Genomic DNA, 22,990 nt, shown 5'->3' on the forward strand with positions numbered 1-22,990 from the left:
CCCTTGCTGTTTACTTACAAGCATATTCAGTTTACTAAATTATTCATCCCCTAACCAAGTTTTATAATGTTGTGTATGTACAAAATTGATTTGTCCCTATATATGTTTCTTGAGAGTATAGTAAAGCTTAAATCTAAAAGTTTTAACAAAGGCCATAATTTAACCAGTCCCACTTTCATTCTTGGGTTACGAAAGAATAAAAAAAGAAAATTTACAAGGGGTATGAATAATTTCATTATAAACTGTACATGTTTTATTAGCAGCCAGGGAAAACAATTATCAAACAAATCATAAATTAATCTGTGGAAAGGACTGCTCTATTGTCATTGTGGGGTGGAATACAATCAACACAGCCATCGTCATTTATAATACTATCATTAACATAAGAAGTATAACCTAGGAATAAATTATATATATACATGATGGTTCATGCCTTAATTATAATGATGTCTAGATGCTCCTAAAAGCTAGTCCGGTGGAATTTGAAGTAACGTGTGTATAAATCTTGCACGCAGCTCCTGGCTCACCTAAATCTTGCGGCAAGAGATCAGGAAGCAGTCAGTCATCGTTCAGACATAGAATGGATTTCAATGAGGCGGTTGATGGAGGGTGTTAGTTCTACATAAGACCTGTTAAGTCTTAAAAGTGAAATCAAGTGTACCTGATCACACCTGTTATTATGCAAACAGCCAAATGGTGTCAACTTCACCATAAGAACCTACAATTATGTGACATTTTTACCTTTTAAATATCAATTTATAGGGGATGATTTTAAGTCTACAAATAGTCACTATGAATATGATGGACAAAGAAAGCGGACAAAATATACAGTTCCTCGGGTAGACAAAGGAACATCCCTTCACTGCTATTATGTAAAAATGTGTAGAACATGTGAATGTGATACCTGTTCTACAGATTTTTACATAATAGCAGTGAAGGGATGTTATTATTAAATCATTCATTTATTGCAACCATAAGTTGGATTTCATACAGTAAAAAAGGCAGGCATATAAATAGTTCACAATATAGTGATATGTATATATACTTTGTACAATAAAACTGTATAAATTGACACTTTAAATACATAGATATGAAAAGAAGAAAAGAAGAAGAAAAAAAAAAAAAATTAAAAAAAATACACTCAAGAGCAATCTCATTTAAACATAATTAAAAAGGTACATAGGACTTCACAGGACCAATAATCATATATCAACTGACATCAACGTATTGTCCAACAATTAAAATTGAGAAAGATTTTGAAAGAAAGAGAGAGATAGTAAACTTTTCTTTTGTTTCTTTGTCAACCACAGCAACTGTTGAGGGTAGAATGAGGAACTGTATATTTTGTCCGCTTTCTGTGTCCGTCATATTCATAGTGAGTAGACAGGGTATACAATACTTTTGTTGCTTTTTTGTAAGTTTATTGTTGTTAAGAGTTGATTGGTGGATGTTAATATATACCTGTACTGTCCTCCTGAGTCACACAGGTATATCTCTTGTGTGTTGAGTGTCAGAGCAGTAGGTAGTTGAGGTTTATAGTGGATCACTGCTCCATTAGGACCCATGGAGGAGATCGTATCAAAGCTCAGTGACACAAAATCTTCCTGCTCACTGCAAAAACAAACAAAGAAAGCAAAACACAAGATTTTTAGTAAAAAGAGGAATTTATATTGTACATAAAAGAAAACTGAGCAGGGATTAGTCTGGGATGGCTCATGTGATGTAAAATATTTCAACCATGAAAAATGGATATATCCTGGATATACTCCATCTGCATCATGGACTCTATAATCACTGTACGCCTTTTGGCCTACGGTTGCATTCATTTATAAACAGCTAGTGTGACTAGACAGAGCAGTGACAATATCATTAAGGTTAACACCCAAATTTCATATTTGTTTCATGATTCTTGTCATAAGTAATTTGGAATTGGTGTTAAATTAACATCAGTCAGCCGCAAATTCCATATTGTGTTTTGAGGCGCCAGTAGATTTATGATATCTCTTCAGTGATAAACATAGTTACTATTTACTGTTGGGCTGTGACCTTCAGAAAATAGTGCTATGCCAGTCACTTCAGAGAGTTCATAATTTCTACCGCAGCCTCTCAGTGCATCCATGGTATATTTGATTAATATTATGACCACATACATGAAGGCTTCTGAATCCATCAAGACAACCGGTCTATCCGATGAGTTGGGTAAATGTATCCAGACAACTATGCAATATAATTTCAATATTAAGCTTTACATAAATCTAGAACAAAAAAAAGAGTTTTGTGCATATTTAGCCCGGGCTATTTTGAAACTGCATAGCCCAGGGGGGGGGGGGGGCTTCTAAACCCCCCACCCCCCCCCCCTATGATCTCGGCCGTGGAACGACCGATCGCCGCGAAAATTTGCATACATGTCAAGTGAAGTGTATAGAATACTATGGTAATTTCAATTTTTTGAAAAATTCACTCATTTGCATATTTATGGTAATTTATGCAAATAAGGTCATAAAATTCACATTTTTGCCCATATATCAGACATTATTAATATTTAAGCATTCTTTTTCACTACATATATTTGTTAGACCATTTGGAATAATAATACAACACAAAAAATTGAATAACCAGGGTTATTCCTTATGTTTTCTATTGTTTTGATTTTGACCCCAAAATAAACACCTAAACTATAAACAAGACCAAATAACCAATGTTTTATCTCTTTATTTGAAAAATGACATTTCCATATGTTTTGTACACAAATCACAAAAATGAGCGATTTTTGGGCTGACATGCAAAGACAAAAGGACATGTGACTTTGTAATGGTAGGTCCAATTTTCGAAAAATTTCTTTCAAAAGATGCGCAAGACTCGAAAGAAAAAAGTCACAATATTTCAGTGCAAGATTTTTATCCGTTAAAAAATTATCGCGAAAAATGTCGAGGGGGGGGGCTTCTAAAGCACCCCCCCCCCCCTGGGCTAAATAGGGTTAAAGGTGAAATTCAAAGAAAATCACAAATATGTCAACTAATGTCTCACTAGAAACTGGTAAGCTAACAGATAGCCATCGTACAAGTTTTAGGTCAACTACATATCGGGTGATTTATAAAAATACAAATACAACCACCTCCATAGCAGCTGGGATATATGAGAGATTCGCCGGAAAAATAACGATGTTTTAATGACGTCACTATATGGACCAATACTGCCCAAGCAGACGACATCTCATAAAGAATGAACATAATTGCAAAGATATTATTTGTCAAATTATAATGAGTTTAGTGTATATAAATGTAATGGCTTGTCAAACCATTCAAAAGGGGATATGATCCGATTCTGATAACTAAAATCTTTTGCTTGTAAATACACAGGATAGGGTTAATTAGCAATCAAAGAAACCAGACTTTCAAATTGAACCCCCCCCCCCCCGGAATGATACTAAGGGCAATTCCACGGTAACGGAAGGACACTCAGACAAGATTTTTGAACTTCAGGTTCATACTAAAAGAAATGTTTTATTAGTATGTATTAAACTATGGGGAACAAAATGTGTTTCAGTCAAGTGGAAAGCTTCATCAACTTCACAAAGTTTGGATAAACACTAATTAACTGGAAAAACCATGTCCATTTTTATGTCCTTCCGTTACCAAGATAATTAATATGCACATTCTTAAACTACTTAACTATAATGACAATTTTTTGGGGGAGAATTAAAGGCACTTATATAGGTATTATATCTGTACTGTTTCACATCTTATACTAATAAAACAGTTCTTTTAGTATGAACCTGAAGTTCAAAAATCTTGTCTGAGTGTCCTTCCGTTACCGTGGAATTGCCCCTAAGGACGGCATTTGTTCCCTCTTGGAACGCCGAACATACCGCGGTGTGTGCAGCTGAATATACAATGGCGTCTTATTTTGTTTACAAGCGACAAATTCCTTATTTTTGTATCGCTGCATTTGTCATCAAAATAAAACCATGCGCGGGGTTCAGAGTGAGGCAATAGATTATACATTTAGCCTGACGGTAGTGAAGTAAGAGAAAGAACTTAAGAGAAGATGAAAACACAGGCACTGAAAATGTGTGAGATGTCATGGGACATCGTCTGCTTGTGCAAATCATGTCCATACTGTGATCTCACACATCTCAGCAGCGTTCGGAGAGCTCTTCAGGTGCTATGCCTGGGCTGTATTTAAGCGTTTTGTAATTTATAATAATCATTACTTCGAATGTTTCCAAGCATTGAATTTTGATAACCTTGTCGAATCAAAGTTTCAACTTTGCAATAATGAACACAAAATTAGTTCTTAAATTCAATGAATATCTACTTTAAGCCAAATTTGAGCCAATTTCAGGCTTATTTACATACGGTACATGTGAAACGCAGTAAAACAAAGTGGCCTCTTTTTTATGATGACGTTAATACAATACGCTTACTTCAAATTTCTTTAAACCATTTAAAATCATTGCCATATGCTATACATGTACAGAACATGTGCATTTGTAACTCCGCCTGGTCTTCTACTGTATATTTCAAGTTTACCTTCTGAGATTCTCAAGCTTATCAGCAGCAGTCACTTCATTGAGGTACCCTTTTGGAATCTGCACATGAAACAAAGAAATAAATCAAGGTAAAAAAACATGCACCTGTATTTACTGTAGAAGCAATATGCTTTTATACAGAACATTAAAAAAAAATTAGTATCAAGTGCTGCATATGTGTCATCGTCGTCGTTATGAGCCAGAGCACTATAACAATGTGTTCCCATAGGAAATCTATTTATTCAGATGGTCATATCTCAGCCAATACTTAACATATTCGATTGGTTTTCGATATTTTGTATGCTCTTTCTGAAAATGAAGAAAAAATTGAGAAATTCCGAAAATAGATTTTCACCACTCTATTATTCCTACTTGACCTATTCCTTGGATGTGTTCACACATCTTTGTCAATGAACACCCTTCCTCCTATTGAGTTTGCAAAGACTCTTCTCTAACACACTAGTTGGATTGACAATGCTTATGAATCATTTCAGAATGGGAGTAAATCTACTGAACTTGACAATCAAAGGCAATGTGTGAAAGTGGACATGTACCCTACCTCATGTTCAAGCCAATTGAAGTATTCACACAGGGCTACAGCATCTCGTATCTGCAGGGAGAAAATAAAAACATCCAATGCTCAGATCTCAGTACTACGAATCTGAATTTGTTGTTTCTAAAGTGCATTAGTGCATTTATCAACATTGTCTAACGACTCAGATGGTGACGAGAGATCATGAGTTGTATCATACATTTTTCTGTATATTTATTCCTGGAGATATTAGCAATTACATCCCGCATACTAAGAATCTTGCAATCTGATTGGTCTAAACGAGGTCACATGATCAATGATAGATAAGTACTATCTCCCTGCGATAAGACTTTTGTACCGTTATCTTTTTATTTCTTTTGCTGCTGCCCCACTTGCCACTGAATAAGCATACAAAGTAGGTTACACGAAATGTCAATGTCAAATGAGCGCGCATCGACTTTACTACATGTATGCATGTTGCACTTTGTAAAATCTAGCTGAAGCTAAACTGTCTGCAGAATCAGTTCTTTTAATTATGTAAAATTCACTTTAAATAGACCTTATTGCCGATGTGGGATATAAAACAAATATTAACCTCCTTTACTCGGGCAATGGATACAAACTATCATCCCCTCTGTGATCTCGGGGGCTACCATCATCCCTCGCCTTGCGGCACGTAGCCGGTTAATATTTGCTTACTATCTATTATCCTATTAAATGTTACAACTAACAATTTGAATACTCATATCCCTTGTACATTTGATGTTTTTTGTGTTTTTCATAACTCAAGAATGAAAGGTGGACTCACCAAATTAGTTCCTTTGTTGAATACGTTCAGAGGTATACTTTTAATAATATATCACATTATCAAGAAACATATACAAATATACTTTTCACATACTTAAAGAATTACAAAACTTGGTAAGGCTATGAATAATTCAGTTGGTAACTGTACTGCACAAAAATACATGCAACACATTTATCATATGAAACAACAATATTGGAGGAGTAAGACTGGTGACCTAGAGACTTACATGTGCTTGACGCATGCCCTCAATTTCCACATCATTCTTGACTGCTTTGCTCTGCCAGATTGGGCTGTTGTGAATGTATTGATGTTGCTGTAATACGAGACAAAAATATGTGACAACATCATGTTTTGTAGGCCTTGCACAATGTAGTAATTAATAAACGATTTTGCCCTTTAGATTCCTGTATTCTTTCTGAAAAAAACCCAAGAACCATGAATACAATTGTTAATCCATCTCTCTCTCTCTCTCTCTCTCTTTCCCTCCCTTCCTTTATCTCTCATCCATAATACTTGAACCTCAATCTCTCTGTGGCCTAGTGCAATAACAATATTTCTGTTCTGGTCTAGCACAGATTAACAGTTTATCACATTAAGACAACAACTACCTGCACTTGAAAAGTGTGGGAATTTATTACCCTGACTTAATAATGAGCAATGGCATCTATGGAAACTGGAGGAGAGAGACAACTCTACAGTGCTGATAAAATAACTAAGCCTTCCCTATTAATCTACAGTACCTTTTTACCATCTAGGTATAAAATATTTAAAAACAAACTATAAACATCTCTTCATGCCTGTAATACAAGTTCCCCTGCTAATGCCCTTCTGCTTGGAACGCAACTAAACATACATTGTACTCTTCAAAGTTTACAAGTCAACTTGTACCATACCTTTGGAATGAGGTTCATTAGTGCATAACTTGAGTTGGCGCTGATCTGTAGAGAAAAAAAAAAGAAGATATATACATGTACATAGCTGGTACATACATATCTGGAATACCGGTATTTAAACAAAAATTATATTCCCCTACCAACAAACAAGTGAAGGAAAAAATCAAATTAAAAACTAAATGGACCTTCAACTGCACGCAGTTGAAATGATGCCTGTGCCATAGAGCCATGTTACAAAACAAAACAGAGGCAATTTTTAAAATTCAAGTTTGATTGAAATCCATTAAAGGTAAAGACAAGTATTAGAAATGCCCCAATTTCAAAAAATGACATGGAAGCTCTTATTACAAATCATGTGAAAGAATGTTTTGACTAATACATGTACATGATGATAACAATTTTGCTGGGAAACCGCCTACTAATTGATATATTTGGTAAATTAGTTTATCTACATGGTCTGTGAGAGATAAACGCATGTGTCGCGCACATGTGCGTATAGTCCCATATACATCTTTCTGTGTACAGTGCTTGTAACTTTACGAAGACTGGGCCAAATTTCTTATCATTTTGATGATTCCAGAACCTTGCAGTACACACCAATACTTATATGCTAGATGATCAACCTTTTCTGATCGATTCCACAACGTTTCTTTCACAATGCAATCGCATGACCATAATTGGTCTTTACCTTAACAGGTTCTCAGAATATTGTGATTAAAAGCTAATTTATCATATACATGTATGCCCCTTTGATCTTTGACCTCATGACCCTAAAATATAATCAGTTCGATTGATAACGCGATCACAAGTTACCTTTGCATACATACCGTATTTGCCGGCGTAAAGGCCGCAGTATTTTTGGGGAAAAAAATATCAAAAAGTTGGGGTGCGGCCTTTACGGCGAAACAGTAAAAAAAAAAAAAAATGTAAGTCCAAACCAGCACGAATTTGCACATACGGGACTACTATCGGTAAAATAACTATACCACTATGGTACAGGACATTTCCACACATGTTACTGACAATTTTATCTTGCATTGTTGACATGAAGACAAAAATAAACTTCCAAAAATAACATCTGCCGATAGATCTTGATCTAAGTTCAAGTTCAATGCATTGCAAAAGTAAAAGAAGGGCCCGTTTAACGGAGCTGCCGTGAAGCATCCAGCACGCAAAGTCGCCAATTTCAATCCATTTCAAAGTATACATCAGAGAAAACTGCAAAGTATGGTATCAGTGCGGGATGGCCGAGCGGTCTAAGGCGCTGGTTACAGGTCCCAATCTATATGTGCCCGCAAGAGATCGAATCCCGCCTTTGACAAAAAGTTTTTTTTTTTTTTTTTTTAAATGTCGAAATCGGGGGTGCGGCCTATAAGGCGCTGTGGCCTTATCGCCGGCAAATACGGTAATGAGCCCCATGACCTTTGACCTCATAATCCTAAAATCTAATCAGTTCTTTGGCTCTGCACAATACATGTCTTAAGTAATCCGTCCATCGGTTCTAATGATAATGCGATCACAAACTATTTTTGCATACTTAATGAGCCCTGTGACCTTTGAACTTTGACCTCATGACCCCAAAAGCTAATGCTCTGCACAATACATACATGATTCAAGTTTGGCGGAAATCCATCAATCGGTTCTTGAGATGACGGGATCACGAGAACGGGACATACGGATCATGGACAACCCGAAAACATAATGCCTCTGGCTACTTCGTTGCATCTCACTTAAAATATCATCAACACATTTGAATTTCAAGAAGAGAGACAAGATTGTCATTGAACCTCACCCAGGTCTTGGCTCCATTTTCAGCAAGCATGTCTGAGATGAACTTTTGAATGTCATCATATGCATGTAGTGTGACTTCTATTCCTTGGTTGATATGGCTGTGTACTCCAGGTTCTAGCTTACTCTCATCTACAAACAGACTGATAGAAAAAAACATATTATGGCCCTGTTTCAAAAGACATTTCATCAACAACAAATAACTATAATGTAGAAAAGATACTGAATCCCTGTATCTAATGTTGTCAGCAAATGTATTATAGAAGTTTAGCAGTTAGTGTTTACATGTACTGTATGTGTATGTTTAAATTTACATGTAGATGTACATGAAACATGGTCCATAAAGCTTAGCAAACCTATTTCCTCAACACATTTTATTGCTCTCTTTTTTTCTTAACTTCAGAGGCGTCAAAATCTAATCAGATCATCTTCCTATAGTGATACACCCTATCATCAGTTTTGAAAAACATACCTCTGATGGTTCTTGAGATATCACGATAATGAGGCTTAAAAGAGTAGGTAAACTTTAGCAAATGACATCAAAAGACCTTTGACATACATGTAACCACAGTGTGAATGTCCCCCTAGTGCATCTCTGACCAAAGTTTGGTGATAATAGAATCAACAGTTGTGAAGTTATTTGTCTAAAAGAGTGTGATATGACCTAAAATTACCTTTGACCTACCATGTGAACTTATAGAGAACTACAAAGTTAAGGTCCCAGGTGCATTTTTGTTCTAAGTTTGGTAACATTAGTATTAACAGGTACAAAGTTATTTGTAACATGAAAATCTTGAAGGTAAACTTTAATATAAGACCTCAAATGACCTTTGCTCTTAATGGCATGTAACCCTTGACAGCCTCAAAGCATGGAGGTACCCAAATGAACTATGACCCAGTCTAGTCACAATAGGGTTGACAGTTGCGAAGTTATTTTTTGAAGGTGACGGACGACGAACGGGCAACAAACGGACAATGGACAGATGCTGTTTGGATCCCTTAGTCTCCTCTCCACCTTCGGTTGGCCAGACATTCCTCTTCAGATTCATAGCTCAGGTAGTTTTAGTAAACCCCAAACCATGATTATAAAGATGGATTTATTTGATTTTTACTTACCGTACATGTAATAAATGGTAGGCATACAAGTTACATACTTTTTTTTTAAAGTATCCATACAAGTCTTAGCTCTATTGAGGATATGCAAATACACTTAAAAGGCAGGGTATTTTACCAACATTGCTTGCTACCACTGCTGTAATTTTTTTTCAATCGTGCCATCTTTCGGTGAAGGCAATCATACATACTCTAATTAGAGCAATTTCAATTTCCAGTACCCAAGCATCATCACATGCACGTCATCAGTTGCTGATGCATTGTGGGACATTGCTGTCAACACATTGGCACTATTTGAGCAGCAGATGGCAGTATACGTGAATCTGAAGTAGTATCATTGGAAGATTTACATTCCTTGTTATTTTTTTCACAATTACCAGTATGTTGTCTGTATCTAATATGCGTATATGAACATTTCCCAAAAATGTTCAACAAATATTTACAATACTCACTGTACACTATCCTGAGAAAGCACTGCATAAGCAAAGAACACGGGGTTGTATACAATATCTGAACCTCGTAGATTAAATAGCCCTATGAAGAGAATAAAAGAAAATCCTGATAAATATTACATTCTTATATTTGTCATTATACATTCTCTGTCAACAACTGCTATATCATTATTAATAGAGTTTAACATCAAGGTCTAGTGGATATTTCGTCAGACTAGGTATCTCATGTACAACTGCAGCTTTTCAACGTAAGAGCGGGGTCATCTTAAAGTGTGCACTCCTTGGGGGAGCGGAAGCTCTTTGTCTGTAAGATGATCCTAAAATCTAATCAGTTCTTTGGCTTTGCAAGATACATACATGTTTTGACTTTAATGGAAATCCGTCTATCGGTTCTAATGAAGTGATCACAAGCTATTTTTGCATACATAATGAGCCCCATGACCTTTGACCTCATGAGCCCAAAATTTAATCAGTTCATTGACTCAGCAAGATACACACATGTCCTGAGTTTGATAGTAATCAGTTCTTTGGCTCTGCAAGATACATACATGTTTTGACTTTGATGGGAATCCATCCATCTGTTCTAATGATGTGATCACAAGCTATTTTAGCATGCATAATGAGCCCCATGACCTTTGACCTTATGACCCCAAAATCTAATCAGTTCATTGACTCAGCAAGATACACACATGTCCTGAAATTGATAGTACTCTGTCCACCGGTTCTAATGATAATGCAATCACAAGCTATTTTTGCATGTACATATAAGAGCCCTGTGACCTTTGACCTTGTAACCCTAAAATCTAATCAGTTGATTGGCTCTGCAAGGTACATACATGACCAAAGTTTGGCATGAATCCATCAATTGTTTCTTGAGATAAAGCGATCATGAGAACGGGACGTACGGACAACCTGGCTACTTCGTAACGGAGGCGTAATAAGTCATGTCAACTGACATAAAGAAATATTTCTACTATTTACACTATTTTACAATGGAGCATTAAATCAGTTTAGGGCTTATGCATTAAAAAATAACAAAAAAGAAAAGAAAGGAAAAAAATGGATCATCCAAACTTAGACATAATGATTCTACAACGTATAAAAAGGTTCTTCAGCTGTATAACGTTTGATCTACATTTGCCACTCTTCAGCCAGATGTAGTAAATGGGTACCTGGTAAGAATTCATTCCTTGAATGCTTCAAGTGCTTTTGAGCAACTGGGCTAAAGCCAGTGTAATAATAGGTGTCTTGAATTCCACCTAGGAGGGATAGATGCGCAATGTTAATATAGCTATTGCTAATATTATTATTATTCCTATCATCACTATTAGCATTGCAGGTATACTAATCTTATTTTGCCTCTACTCACATGCTATTTCATCAAGGGCAGTCAGGATAAGATTCTGGACACGAACCTTCGCCATCTTCCTTCTAATCTGAGCCACTTTCTCTGCTGAACTTTGACCTGACAAATAGATAATCTGACATTTTAAAATTGATTTCTATCTATTAAATTCATATCTTGAAATGAGTGACAAAAATGTCATAATGATCCCATAATGCAAAAAATCATAACTAATACAGAATTGCTGGGATCAGACAATATCTTTTTTTTTTAAGTATAAATTTACCCAAAACCATGATATCAACAATTTTCAAAAGTGTTTACCCGTACCCCAATTTGTCCCTCTCAAACCTAGCTGTGTGAAATGAGTGCTTGGCAAAGTTGGGACAAAAATATAACAGCAGAGCCCTCAGGAAGAGCAGTGTTAATATTGATGAGGCTACTACCCTGAAAAGACCATATAGAGATATAGGGTTTGTATGGGTCCTGGAATTGAAAGTGATGGAATTACAACATTTATGGCAATTCATTTGTTATTTTGTCATTATCTTCAGATGTGTAAAATGAATAAAATTCTTTCTTATTACCAGCACTTTGTTTCCATGTTTTCTTTCAAATCTCATCTGAGAATGAGTGACATGAACATGGTTTGCCAGAATGTGAGTGTGTGAATGAATGTATACGCAGTTGTGTGATTTACTGTGTGTCTATAAAATACACGAGGATTGATGTGTGCACTGTGTGCGACATGCGGGGTTGCCGAATGCGATTTGCAATTCCGTATTTTAGGGGGATCCCCTAAAAATACCCCCAAAAAAGTTGAGGTACAGTGCATCACAACAGGGGCAATTCATAGACAGGGCTAATTTTGTATGAATTTTGTATGAATCTTTTAAAATGTTTAAGTTACCATTACCAAGACTGTTTAAGCTTGAAAACAAAGATTAATCACTTGTGAGGACAAGCTGCCATTTTTCCAACTGTCGATCTACCTCAAGATATTTTGAGATAATCCCTTCCTGAGCACAAGTGCGCATGTACTGCTTGCTGGCCTGATATTTTACAGTGCCTGATATACAATATGGTGCAGTGCATGGTATGGTATTGGTATTGACGCTGAATTTGCACGATACGTTTGTACGGGCGTTATTTTCAGAGTAACTGTTACTTAAATTCAAAATGCCAGGAAACTGCCGGTTTCATGATGCTTCGTTAGATAATCCAACATACGGCGAGTGGCTTTTGAAAGTAAGTTCTCATCTAGGAACAGCTAGATGTAGTGTCTGCTAAGGCTGCGACGAGTACTCGAATACTGGGTATACTTGCACTGCTGACAACTACTCAAGTACAATTTCTCGTACTTGAATACACAGTAGCATTTATTTATTTTTTGCCAATTTTTTTGCCAATTTTTTTCTTCTCCACCTGGCAGTGTCGGCCGGCCGAAGCTCACCCGTGCACGAAAAAGCACCGGCAGGGTACGGTGAGTAAAATGTTTCCCAGCTCAAACATACACGGGATGTCACTGTCACTCATCACTCAGAAACTAGGACCAATCTAGCTGCCAATGTCCAGATTTCTGTTTGAACTTGGAGGATAATTTGTCTGTCATCTTTAGTTTTAAAAATAACATTGTAACTATTATTTGTGAGAAGTTCATTAGCACAAATCGACGCCTTCAATTGCAACTCCCAGTAAAATAGAGTGGGTTTTCGTAGCCGGACTATGAGGTGATTCCTACAACGTCGGCAAAAAAAGAAAGAAAAAAAAATATTTTAAAAAATTGTTAGAAAAAAAAAAAAAAGGCCGCCAAGTATTCGCCTGTAAGCCTGGGAGTGTACTCGCGCACCTCATTACGGTACACGGTTATGCACAGCCTTAGTGTCTGCCATGTGAACTTCAACCTTAGCAACATGGGCGAACAGCAGCACTTCGGAGCCAAATGAAAAGTGAGAAACACAAGACAAAACTCCGAAATAGAGGTAAGCTTGCATTTCTTTTGTAAATTTTGCTAATTTTCAACAAAATCACAAATCCACACAATCCAATTTTAAAACCATTCTCTGTGCTTTCTTCACAATTAATTGACACTGCCGTAACAAAGCTCACAGGTAATGGTATGAAGTTAGAGCTTTTATAGCACACGTTAGTTAGCACACCGCCCGTGGCCCCATGGCTAGGCTCTGCACACAGGGATGGGTACGGGTAAGGGACTGATTGATAGTGACAGGGCACGTTAGCTCCGCACTGCCCGTGTCCCCGGCCGACAGCTGGGCTCCGCGGGCGGGTACGGCGCTGATAGTGACACGGCACGTTAGCTCCGCACTGCCCGTGTCCCCGGCCGACAGCTGGGCTCCGCGGGCGGGTACGGCGCTGATAGTGACAGGGCACGTTAGCTCCGCACTGCCCGTGTCCCGGCCGACAGCTAGGCTCCGTGGGCAGGTACGCGCTGATAGTGTCTTGGTGATTCTGTTAGTGATCCACAAACCGAGGCGTGAAGAAGGCAGTCCCTAATACGCTTTCCAATGACAATGTGTTTGAATGGTAATGACCTACACATGGGTGTACTGGGATGTTTGTCAGTAATTGGTTTGATTTGTACATTCATTTACCAGTTTATATAGTTACGCTGATTGGGCTAACACATTGATCACAATTACCAGTGTTAGTGTGTTGCCATGCTATTGGTAACAGCACTTGCATGTTAATAATATTTTTTTTATTGCAATCACACTAAGTTCTCTTTTCTGCCCTCTTTATCTTGTTCTGCAGACTCGACTGTTCTCACAATCAATAACTTCTTCAAGCAAAAAGTATGGAGTGGTTCATCAGTTCCTACCACACAATCTGCAGATGCAACAACAAGCACTAGTGCCCCATCAACCTCCAAAGTAAACATCCTGTTGCTGTTGCTACAAGAGCGGATACACTAAAAGCAGAAATTATGTGGTGCCTGAAGGTAGTTGATGACCATTTATCATTCCATTCCTGTCAGCACAATGACAGCCTATTTCAGAGGATGTTCCCTGATTCAGCAATTGCAAAAGAGTTCCAGTTATCAGAGACAAAATGCAGATACATGACTGTATTTGGTTTGGGGCCTGTTGTATGAAGGTATTAAGACATCCTCACATTATGCCATCCTATTTGATGAGAGTTTGAACCAGAAACTGCAGAAAAAGCAAATGGACACACTTCCAAAAATATGGCAACATGATGAGGTGCGCACATGCTACTTGACATCAGTCTTCATAGGACATGGCACCGCAGTGCATCTGAGAGAAGAACTGACCAAAGTCCTTCAGAAAGTGGGCATGGACATATTGCTGCAAATATCCAAGGTCAGTCCAAATGGTGAACTGGAGAATGTACGAGGACTTCAGTAGAGAGAATGAATCTAAACTTAACCAATCTGTGGAGAGCTTCCTGTCATCACTGTACTATCTCTTCACAGATACCCCTGCAAGAAGGGAGGACTTTCACAGCATTACAGGAGATGATGTCATGCCGCTAAGGTTCTGCAAGACCCGAAGGCTTGAGAATGTTCCTGGAGCTCTTGACATCTGGAACAATGTCATAAAGTATGTGCAGGCAGTCGAAGGGACAAGGTCTCTCACCCATGCAACAAATCATTTGATACTGTACAGAAGTGTAGCAAGATCGCCGTTTTTCCAGCAAGACTATAATATAAAGCTTCTTCCTTTCAGTTGCACAGTTGATGAACCCTAACCTCACAGACTACCTAACAGATGCTCCTATGCTGCCATTTATGGCATCAGATCTTACCAGAGTGCTTGATGCAGAGGTTTTTGAAGCTGGACAAGACCATCATCCATTCTGCTTAACACTTGATGCAGGGGAAGGTGAGCAACCAGGAAATTCACTTGCCTGTCGGCAAAGTCAATTTTGGTTTTTACACAGAGAAGAAGCTGAAGGCTCTGAAAGCAAAGAACATTATCAGTGAGCGAAAGGTTCTTAAATTTCGTCTCGAGGCAAGAACTTTCTTGTAGCCATGACAAGCAACATCACTGAAAGGTGCCCCCTCAAGTACTTACTTGTACAGAATCTTACATGCTTCATCCCAAGAACATGGCAAGTGACAAAGTGAGATCAGTTGAACAATTTAAAAAGGTCCTTTCTGTCCTACATGATTCTCACAGGTTTGATGACTCTTGTGATGACATTCTGAGACAATTTGGTGAGGCATGGGATGGGGCAGCTACAAACCCAGAAATGAGAGACTTTGATTACAAGAAGGAGAGAGTTGACACCGTGTTCTGCAATTTTCTGTCAAAGCAATCTAGCTATGCTGCTTTGTTCAAGGTAGTGCGCATGTGTTTGGCTCTGTCACATGGACAGGCATCCATCGAATGAGGATTTTCTATCAACAATCAAGTAGAGGAAGACAATCTGCAAGGTCACTCACTAGTCGCTAAAATGACAGCCATTTATGATCACATCAGATATGTAGGGGGGAGTCAGAATGTCATTCTTGACAAAGCCATAATGCTGGGGGCTGCAGCCGGCAGGCAAAAGTATCAAATCTATCTTGATGAAGTAAAGGAAAAGGCAAAAAAAGAAACGAAGAGGAAAGGGTTGCTGATGAACTAAATGACTTGAAATCAGAGAAGATCAGACTACATGCTGACATAAAGAGTCTTCAGGAATTTGCAGAGGAAGCAGAATCAACTGGACAGTTGACTTGCATATCAAAGTCAAACAGTTTGCGGCGATCTGCAAAAGAGAAGATTTCTAGGCTGCAAGAAATTGAGAAACAGATCGAGGAACAAATGAATTCTATCAAGAATTCATAATGTACATTTACAGTATGTATTTCTGTGAAATATATTTTGTGAGTAATACATCGAATTATGTCATATGTGTAAAATGCAACAGGGAACATGTGTTTTTTCACACTGAGGTAACTTCTTTGTAATTTCCTCAACTGATGATTATTATGTAGAAAAGAGCATGTGTGACTATATCTTTTCACCAAAGCAATTATACCACTTTTCCTCTTTCTTTATAATTGAGCTCTTCCAAAACTTAGAATTTGGGCCTTCTTATCATTAATATTGTACAACATTTTCATGGATATCACAGTGTTTATCCTCTACTCATGCATGAATGTTTTAGTGTGCAACATTAGCCAGTGGGAAAGTCATGGAAAGTCCTGGAATTCTTACTTGAAAAGTCATAGAATTGTATTGGGCAAAAAGTGTGGGAACCCTGCTCGGATAACATCCCGTTATAAAATGCTAAACAGCACCTTTTATAAGATGGTTAGAAGAATCCCTGCAATCTGATTGGTTAATTACTGTGTAGTTATTTTTACTGGATGCACACGATATCAACACGATATATGCGATATTGGAATCGATAACACCGATTTCCAGATTGTTTGCACTTTCTCTCTTCTCCACTAAGGAAAACAACCAAACCCAAAACAAGATGGCAAAATCGCGATTTGATTTTTCAGCTTCTGTAAGAAGAAGAATTATCTAAATTGTTGGATGATTTAGATGTAACTAGCATGAACATTTCAATTAAAGATTAAAGTATGGATTCTCAAAATTGGAAAAGTTTGCACAGATCAACTTAACATCAATTTGGGAGACATTTTTACGCCAGAATTGGACAAACTGTTCATCCAATAATCGTTCTAAACTAAGTTCTATGCTTCTGTACATAGACTGACAGTGAGTTGTAAACCTAGACTTTAGTACCTTCGCTGTGGCATACAACGCCAGTTAGGCCTGACTTTATTTTGTTAAGGTTTAGGCCTAAGTCATTCTACATTTGTTTTAATCCATTGCACTAACAGACAAATTATGCAAATTTAAAAATCATGCTTACCGGTAATTACCGGAAAGCATGGCTATGGCAAAGTCATGGGTCCGGTAATTACCGGAAAGCATGATTTTGCCATGCATCCGGTAAATCTGTAAAATAACAAAATTTTGTATTTTTGACAATTTTTGGGGACCCATCTTATAAAACAGATGATGCACAGGTTTAATTTGTGGGTCGGTGGAATTGTGTGCACGCGGTACTTTTGAATTTGGTCTAAAACCATTCAAAGGTACCTTGTGCACACAATCCCTACCGACGCACTCAAACCTGTGCATCATTTGTATACTATACCCCTACCCCCAGGCAAAACAAATACTGTATAATCTAGTGCGTAACACATTTGACCAACCTGTGAAGTGAAGACTGTGAACTTTGACCTGAGCCTGTGGTGGAAGTGGCCTGTCAGCATCCCAGACCAGATCAACAAGGTTTGATTGGATGGGTACAAGTGAGTGACCAGCGCCCTCTAGTGTGCTGGAAAATGTCTTCCAAGATTCTACGAGCATGGGAGATATCAACCAGATGGTAAGAAACATTTGTTTGAATTTTTTTTTAAACATTTTAGAATGTCTTTTTATTGGGCAAGTACAAGGAATTGGTCAGTTAGTGGCCCATATGTTACCCAGTCTACTAGAATATTGAACATTTTTAATTACAAAGGTATTAGTTTTCTTGATAATTAATCTGATCTAAGCTTTAATATGGCTAATAACTTGATATGATCATTGGCTGTAGTAAAATCTTTAACATAGTCAGTAGCATACTGGAAAAATAATAACCCAGACTTAGCCTATTATAATCATGTAAATACATTTTGTTTACAAGTGATATAGAAATTACCACCTTGTTGAATTTAATTCATGTAGCTAAAGCTTCCGTCGCAAGAAATACTATTCCCAAAACAAGAATGGAAGAATTCCAGATAATACCCAATATCATGATTATCACAGACAAAAAGATAATTTCTATACAAATCTAGGTGAAAATTTTCCAAATTGTATGCTTTTGCAGAGCTCTTGCACTCTAAGACACTGATCAATACATCAAGATATGCAAGATAACAATAGATGTACACTACATGTATGTGAATTCTAGTTCAATTTGAAATTAAATCAGTGATATATTTCTCTGGAATGCCAGTATTCAAGTCCCTGTAAAATAATGAGAGTTGTTTAAGAGTAGTTTCTTCGGATGTATTCAAACAAGTTCACATGAATGGCACACTAAAGTTTTTTAAGTATTGTGATGTGGAATAAACCGACTGTGTATAGGTGTACCAAATATAAAAACTTCTGAAATAGCCAAGGCCAACCATGATTCCCAACCTAAACTAACTTTATATGGACGATTCTATGCAATGTGTCCTGTACGACATATGTCCTGAAGCCACATAAACATAAACGACCCCTCAATAGGACCATTGAGTAATGGTGCTTTCAGGTATCTCTACCATTAGTCAGTTAAATCAAGGCATTTTCATTTGTGGAATTACGTTGTACAGGGCACATTGCACAACATTGCCCATATGCTGTGTGATGGGATTAAACCTACCCCATCTAAAAAGAAAGGGATCAACCCCAACTTTAGATCCTGCTGGCAAAACCTGTCATGATGAAAAGAGAAATGAATTATGATAACAAGATCAAATTAGATTTATATTGTGAAAACTATTCTTATGAATGAAAAGGAAGGAAACACATTTTTCCTGCATTGAGAAAAAGAAGGTTTAGCAAATACATGTAACGGTAAGCATATTAAAAGACAAAACGGGGTCAAACGGTTGTACGACACATGCTCCTGCACTAACCAAACTCTTAACTTCAACACTATACATATCCCTAACCCTACAATGTATACCTTTTGATTTTCATTTCATTCATTTTTCATATCGTTTATTTCCATTTCCAACAAAATAAATAAAGTACATGGGATTGCATTGTACAAAGTAAAACAATGAAACTTAACAATATATTTGTAATTGGTCCACAGTGTACAACAGGCATATAAAACAGGTTGGTCATGGAGGGGACTGCTGAAAGGCTGGGCTTGTAGATTGCAGCCCCTATAACTTACAGTTGCAAAAATAGTATATCAATAATAAAAGAACGCACAAATACATAAACCAAATAGACATAACATAGAAGGAGTGAAAGGGACAGGGAAAGAAGGGAGACAAAGAACGAGGGAGGGCAGGGCTCTTACCTATAACACACACAAACAACACAGGCTGACTGGAATACGGAAGGCCAGTAAAAAATGAATCAAAATATCCAAATTGTATTTTATTGAGTTAAATAAATTTAAAGAGGGAGAGCTAACGCTTGATAATTACGCAAAAAAGACTTTTTTATTTTGAATTTAAAAGAATTTAAACTGGGGGCATTCTTGGTGCTAACATCAAGAATGGTCCATAGCTTCGGGCCTGCGTAAGTGAATATGGATTTAGCAAGTAAAGTTCTAGTTAATGGCAGATGAAATTCGTCAGATTGGCACGTAGGGTATTTGTGTATAGTTTTATTTTTGATGAACATTAAATTGAAGGCTGAGGGTAGCGTATTATTATTTAACTGGTACATAAACTGTCCGAGGCTATAATGATATAAATAATTTATTTTCAACACATTATTTTCAACAAATAAAACGTCAGTATGAGATCTCCAGGAAGTGTTACAAATAACACGCATAGCTTTTTTTGGTAGAAGTAGTATTCTATGAAGATAAGAATCGTGTGTATTACCCCAAACAACAATACCGTAATTTAAGTAGGGCAAAATTAATGTCGAGTAAAGCATTAGTAGGGAGGAGGTTGGCAGAAAAAAACTTAACCTTATTTACAATCCCTATATTGCGAGAAATTGTTCGGCAATGCTATCAATATGACATTTCCATGAGAGTTTATCGTCTATTATCAGACCCAAAAATTTCATTGAAGTGATGGCTTCTATGTCAGTATTATCTAGTTTAACATTATGTGGTAAGTTACCTATAGAATTGCTGAAGAGCATACATTTTGTTTTTTGTAAATTTAATGACAACTTATTAGCTCTTATCCATTGTAACAATTTGTCTAATTCAATATTTAGTGTATTGACCAAAATATCAGGATCTATGTGAGAAGAGCACATTCGAATCATCTGCAAATAAGAGGAAGGAAAGGATATTAGAGGAATTTCGGATATCGTTTATATAGGTAATAAATAAAAGTGGGCCAAGTAGACTGTCCTGTGGAACACCACAATCTACATCTTGCATAGAAGAAAATTGGTCGTTAATACACACAAATTGCTTGCGGTTCGTTAGGTAGTCTCTGAACCACTCCAAGGCCCTACCACAAATTCCGTAATTGTTCAATTTGTAAAGAAGTATTTTAAGATCGATGGTATCAAAGGCCTTGGAGAGGTTCAGGAAAACACCCACAGTATGCTTGTATTTTTCAATAGTTTCTGTAACTTTTTCAACAAGGGTAAGTAAAGCATGGGATGTACTATGTTTTTGGCGAAAGCCAAACTGAAAATGAGAAATTATGCTGTTTTTATTCAGAAAATTTAGAAGTCTTGTATATATTATTCTTTCCAGAATTTTTGAAAGAGCAGGCAAGAGAGAAATTGGTCTAAAATTACATATATTATCCCTTTCTCCTTTTTTGTAAACCGGTATAACCTTAGAAATCTTCATACAATCGGGAACAACACCGCTAGTCAAAGATATATTGAATATATGCGCCAGCGGATCGACAATGTAGTTTATGACGTTTTCAATGCCATCTTGTCCAGTACTCTTTTTATTTTTCAAGTTTTGAACTATATCTATTAATTCATTTCTTTGTACGGGGACAAAAAATAGTGAATTGGGATTTGGCTGGTCTATAAAGTCTAAAAATTTCTTTTGCGTTGGAGAAATTTCCTCTGCAAGGCTATGTCCTATTTGAGAGAAATATTGATTAAAGGTGTCGGCTATCTGCACTGAATCGTGAATCTACGTTGTTATGTTATTTTTTCTATACGCGATTTATGGTTATGCTTAATTATGGCACTATTTATGATTTTCCATGTTTTACTAATATCATATTTGAATAGAATCAACTGATTTGTAAAATATTTTCGTTTTTCAATACGTAATATTTTAGTGAGAATATTTTTGAAAGTGCTATATTTACGGTGAGACTTTTCAGAATGCTGAATTTTGCTTGCGTAATATAAGTTGTTTTTTCGATTGATTAATCTTAAAATTGGTTTGGTTATCCATGGAAGTCTGGAACTCTTTTTATAATTAGAACATTTGTTCACTAATGGATGAAATAAAGCCCAGACCAATTGTTGGGTCATTGGTTCAAAGGGCCAATGGGGGCAGAAGCTCCAACATTTTAATTGTCCAAGATATTTTTGTGAAACAAATAACTCTAGAGAGTATTGCACATCTTATGATACTGAAAGACTCACACAAGAAAAAAATAGTCTGACATGATTGTTGACTTGAGCTGCACTTTTTTTCTTTCTTTTTTTTCTTCAAAGTGACAAAATATCAAATATTTCATACCCAATTTGGAAATTTTCCATAACGAAAATACATACATGTAGCAATGTCTTCCCCTAAAAAAATAAATAAATATCACTGTTTCATGAATCACTGTTAGAAAATTTTGGAATAAGTTTACCAAATCAATATTTAAATACAATGTACACAGAGAATATGCATTCTGACATAAATCTCTCAAAACTGTTTTAGATTTAAGGAGACATTATAAAAATACAGTGTCTATGGTTGACACAATTTGACGACAAACGATAAATGTTTTAAAAGGAGAAGAAAAAAAATAACCTATGAATTCATACATTGAGAATCTGTGTTAAATCCAAATATCTAAAAAAAACACATCAATATGGGTCAAATGACTTGAAATAATGTTAAAGGGGAAGTCCACCCTGAAATTAAGTTAGTTTTAATAGGAGTAGAAAAATGAGAGAAACAAGTCGGTGAAAGTTTTAGCAAATTCCGATTAAAAATAAGGAAGTTAGGATTTTTGAAGTTGTGATCAATCAAACACAAATTGGCAACTCTATGACGTATCATGCGAGCTCAACTTCCATTTGCTCAGTACTAAAAAAATCTAAAATTTTCATTTTCCCTCAAGAAAAATTTCAACCATACATGCACCCTAAATATAATAATTGCAAATATGTTTCTATACTCCCCCTGCAAGGAACAAAAATATATTCCGTCATCAATAACGAAAAAAAAACATGATTTTATGGAATATTATGCACAAAGCAAATGAAGGAGAGCTCGTATAATAAGTCACAGAGTTGCCAATTTGTATTTGATTGATCACACTTCAATAATTCATAACTTTCTTATTTTCATTCAGAATTTGCTCAAAATTTCACTCACCTGATTTTCTTATTATTCTGCCTCTATCGAAACAAACTTATTTTGGGGGTGGACTTTCCCTTTAAGAGAAAAATGTACACATACAAAAAAGTTGAATAATCACATCAGTTCTTTTGACACATTTATAGTCCTCTTTGTAAAATAATTAAGATCAACCCCATGATCAATACAATCTGAATCTTACATTCTTTTCTTATTTTTATCTTAAAATTCAACACGATTGCAAATTTTGAAATTTTAGTCTTTTTCTGTCCTTTTTCATGTGAAGCAACAAGTGCAAATCAAAA

At 36.5% G+C, this 22,990-nt stretch overlaps 2 protein-coding genes across 2 annotated transcripts in view; both read right to left on the minus strand.

Moving 5' to 3' along the window:
• Positions 1-18,918, minus strand: part of LOC115918058 (xaa-Pro aminopeptidase 1-like) — a gene marked incomplete at its 5' end in the record, with an annotated part of 33,420 nt that extends 14,502 nt beyond the window's left edge. The window contains 10 exon segments of the mRNA XM_030985659.1: positions 1,462-1,611; positions 4,533-4,591; positions 5,091-5,141; positions 6,098-6,184; positions 6,765-6,809; positions 8,557-8,695; positions 10,118-10,199; positions 11,487-11,582; positions 17,665-17,811; positions 18,867-18,918. Coding sequence (XP_030841519.1) covers positions 1,462-1,611; positions 4,533-4,591; positions 5,091-5,141; positions 6,098-6,184; positions 6,765-6,809; positions 8,557-8,695; positions 10,118-10,199; positions 11,487-11,582; positions 17,665-17,811; positions 18,867-18,918 — 908 coding nt within the window.
• A 1,527-nt stretch (positions 18,919-20,445) lies between these two features.
• Positions 20,446-22,990, minus strand: part of LOC581095 (xaa-Pro aminopeptidase 1) — a 59,330-nt gene continuing 56,785 nt past the window's right edge. The window contains 1 exon segment of the mRNA XM_030985965.1: positions 20,446-20,449. Coding sequence (XP_030841825.1) covers positions 20,446-20,449 — 4 coding nt within the window.

The sequence above is a fragment of the Strongylocentrotus purpuratus genome, unplaced genomic scaffold (genome assembly GCF_000002235.5).
Source record: "Strongylocentrotus purpuratus isolate Spur 01 unplaced genomic scaffold, Spur_5.0 spur5_scaffold_15, whole genome shotgun sequence".
NCBI lineage: Eukaryota > Metazoa > Echinodermata > Echinoidea > Camarodonta > Strongylocentrotidae > Strongylocentrotus > Strongylocentrotus purpuratus.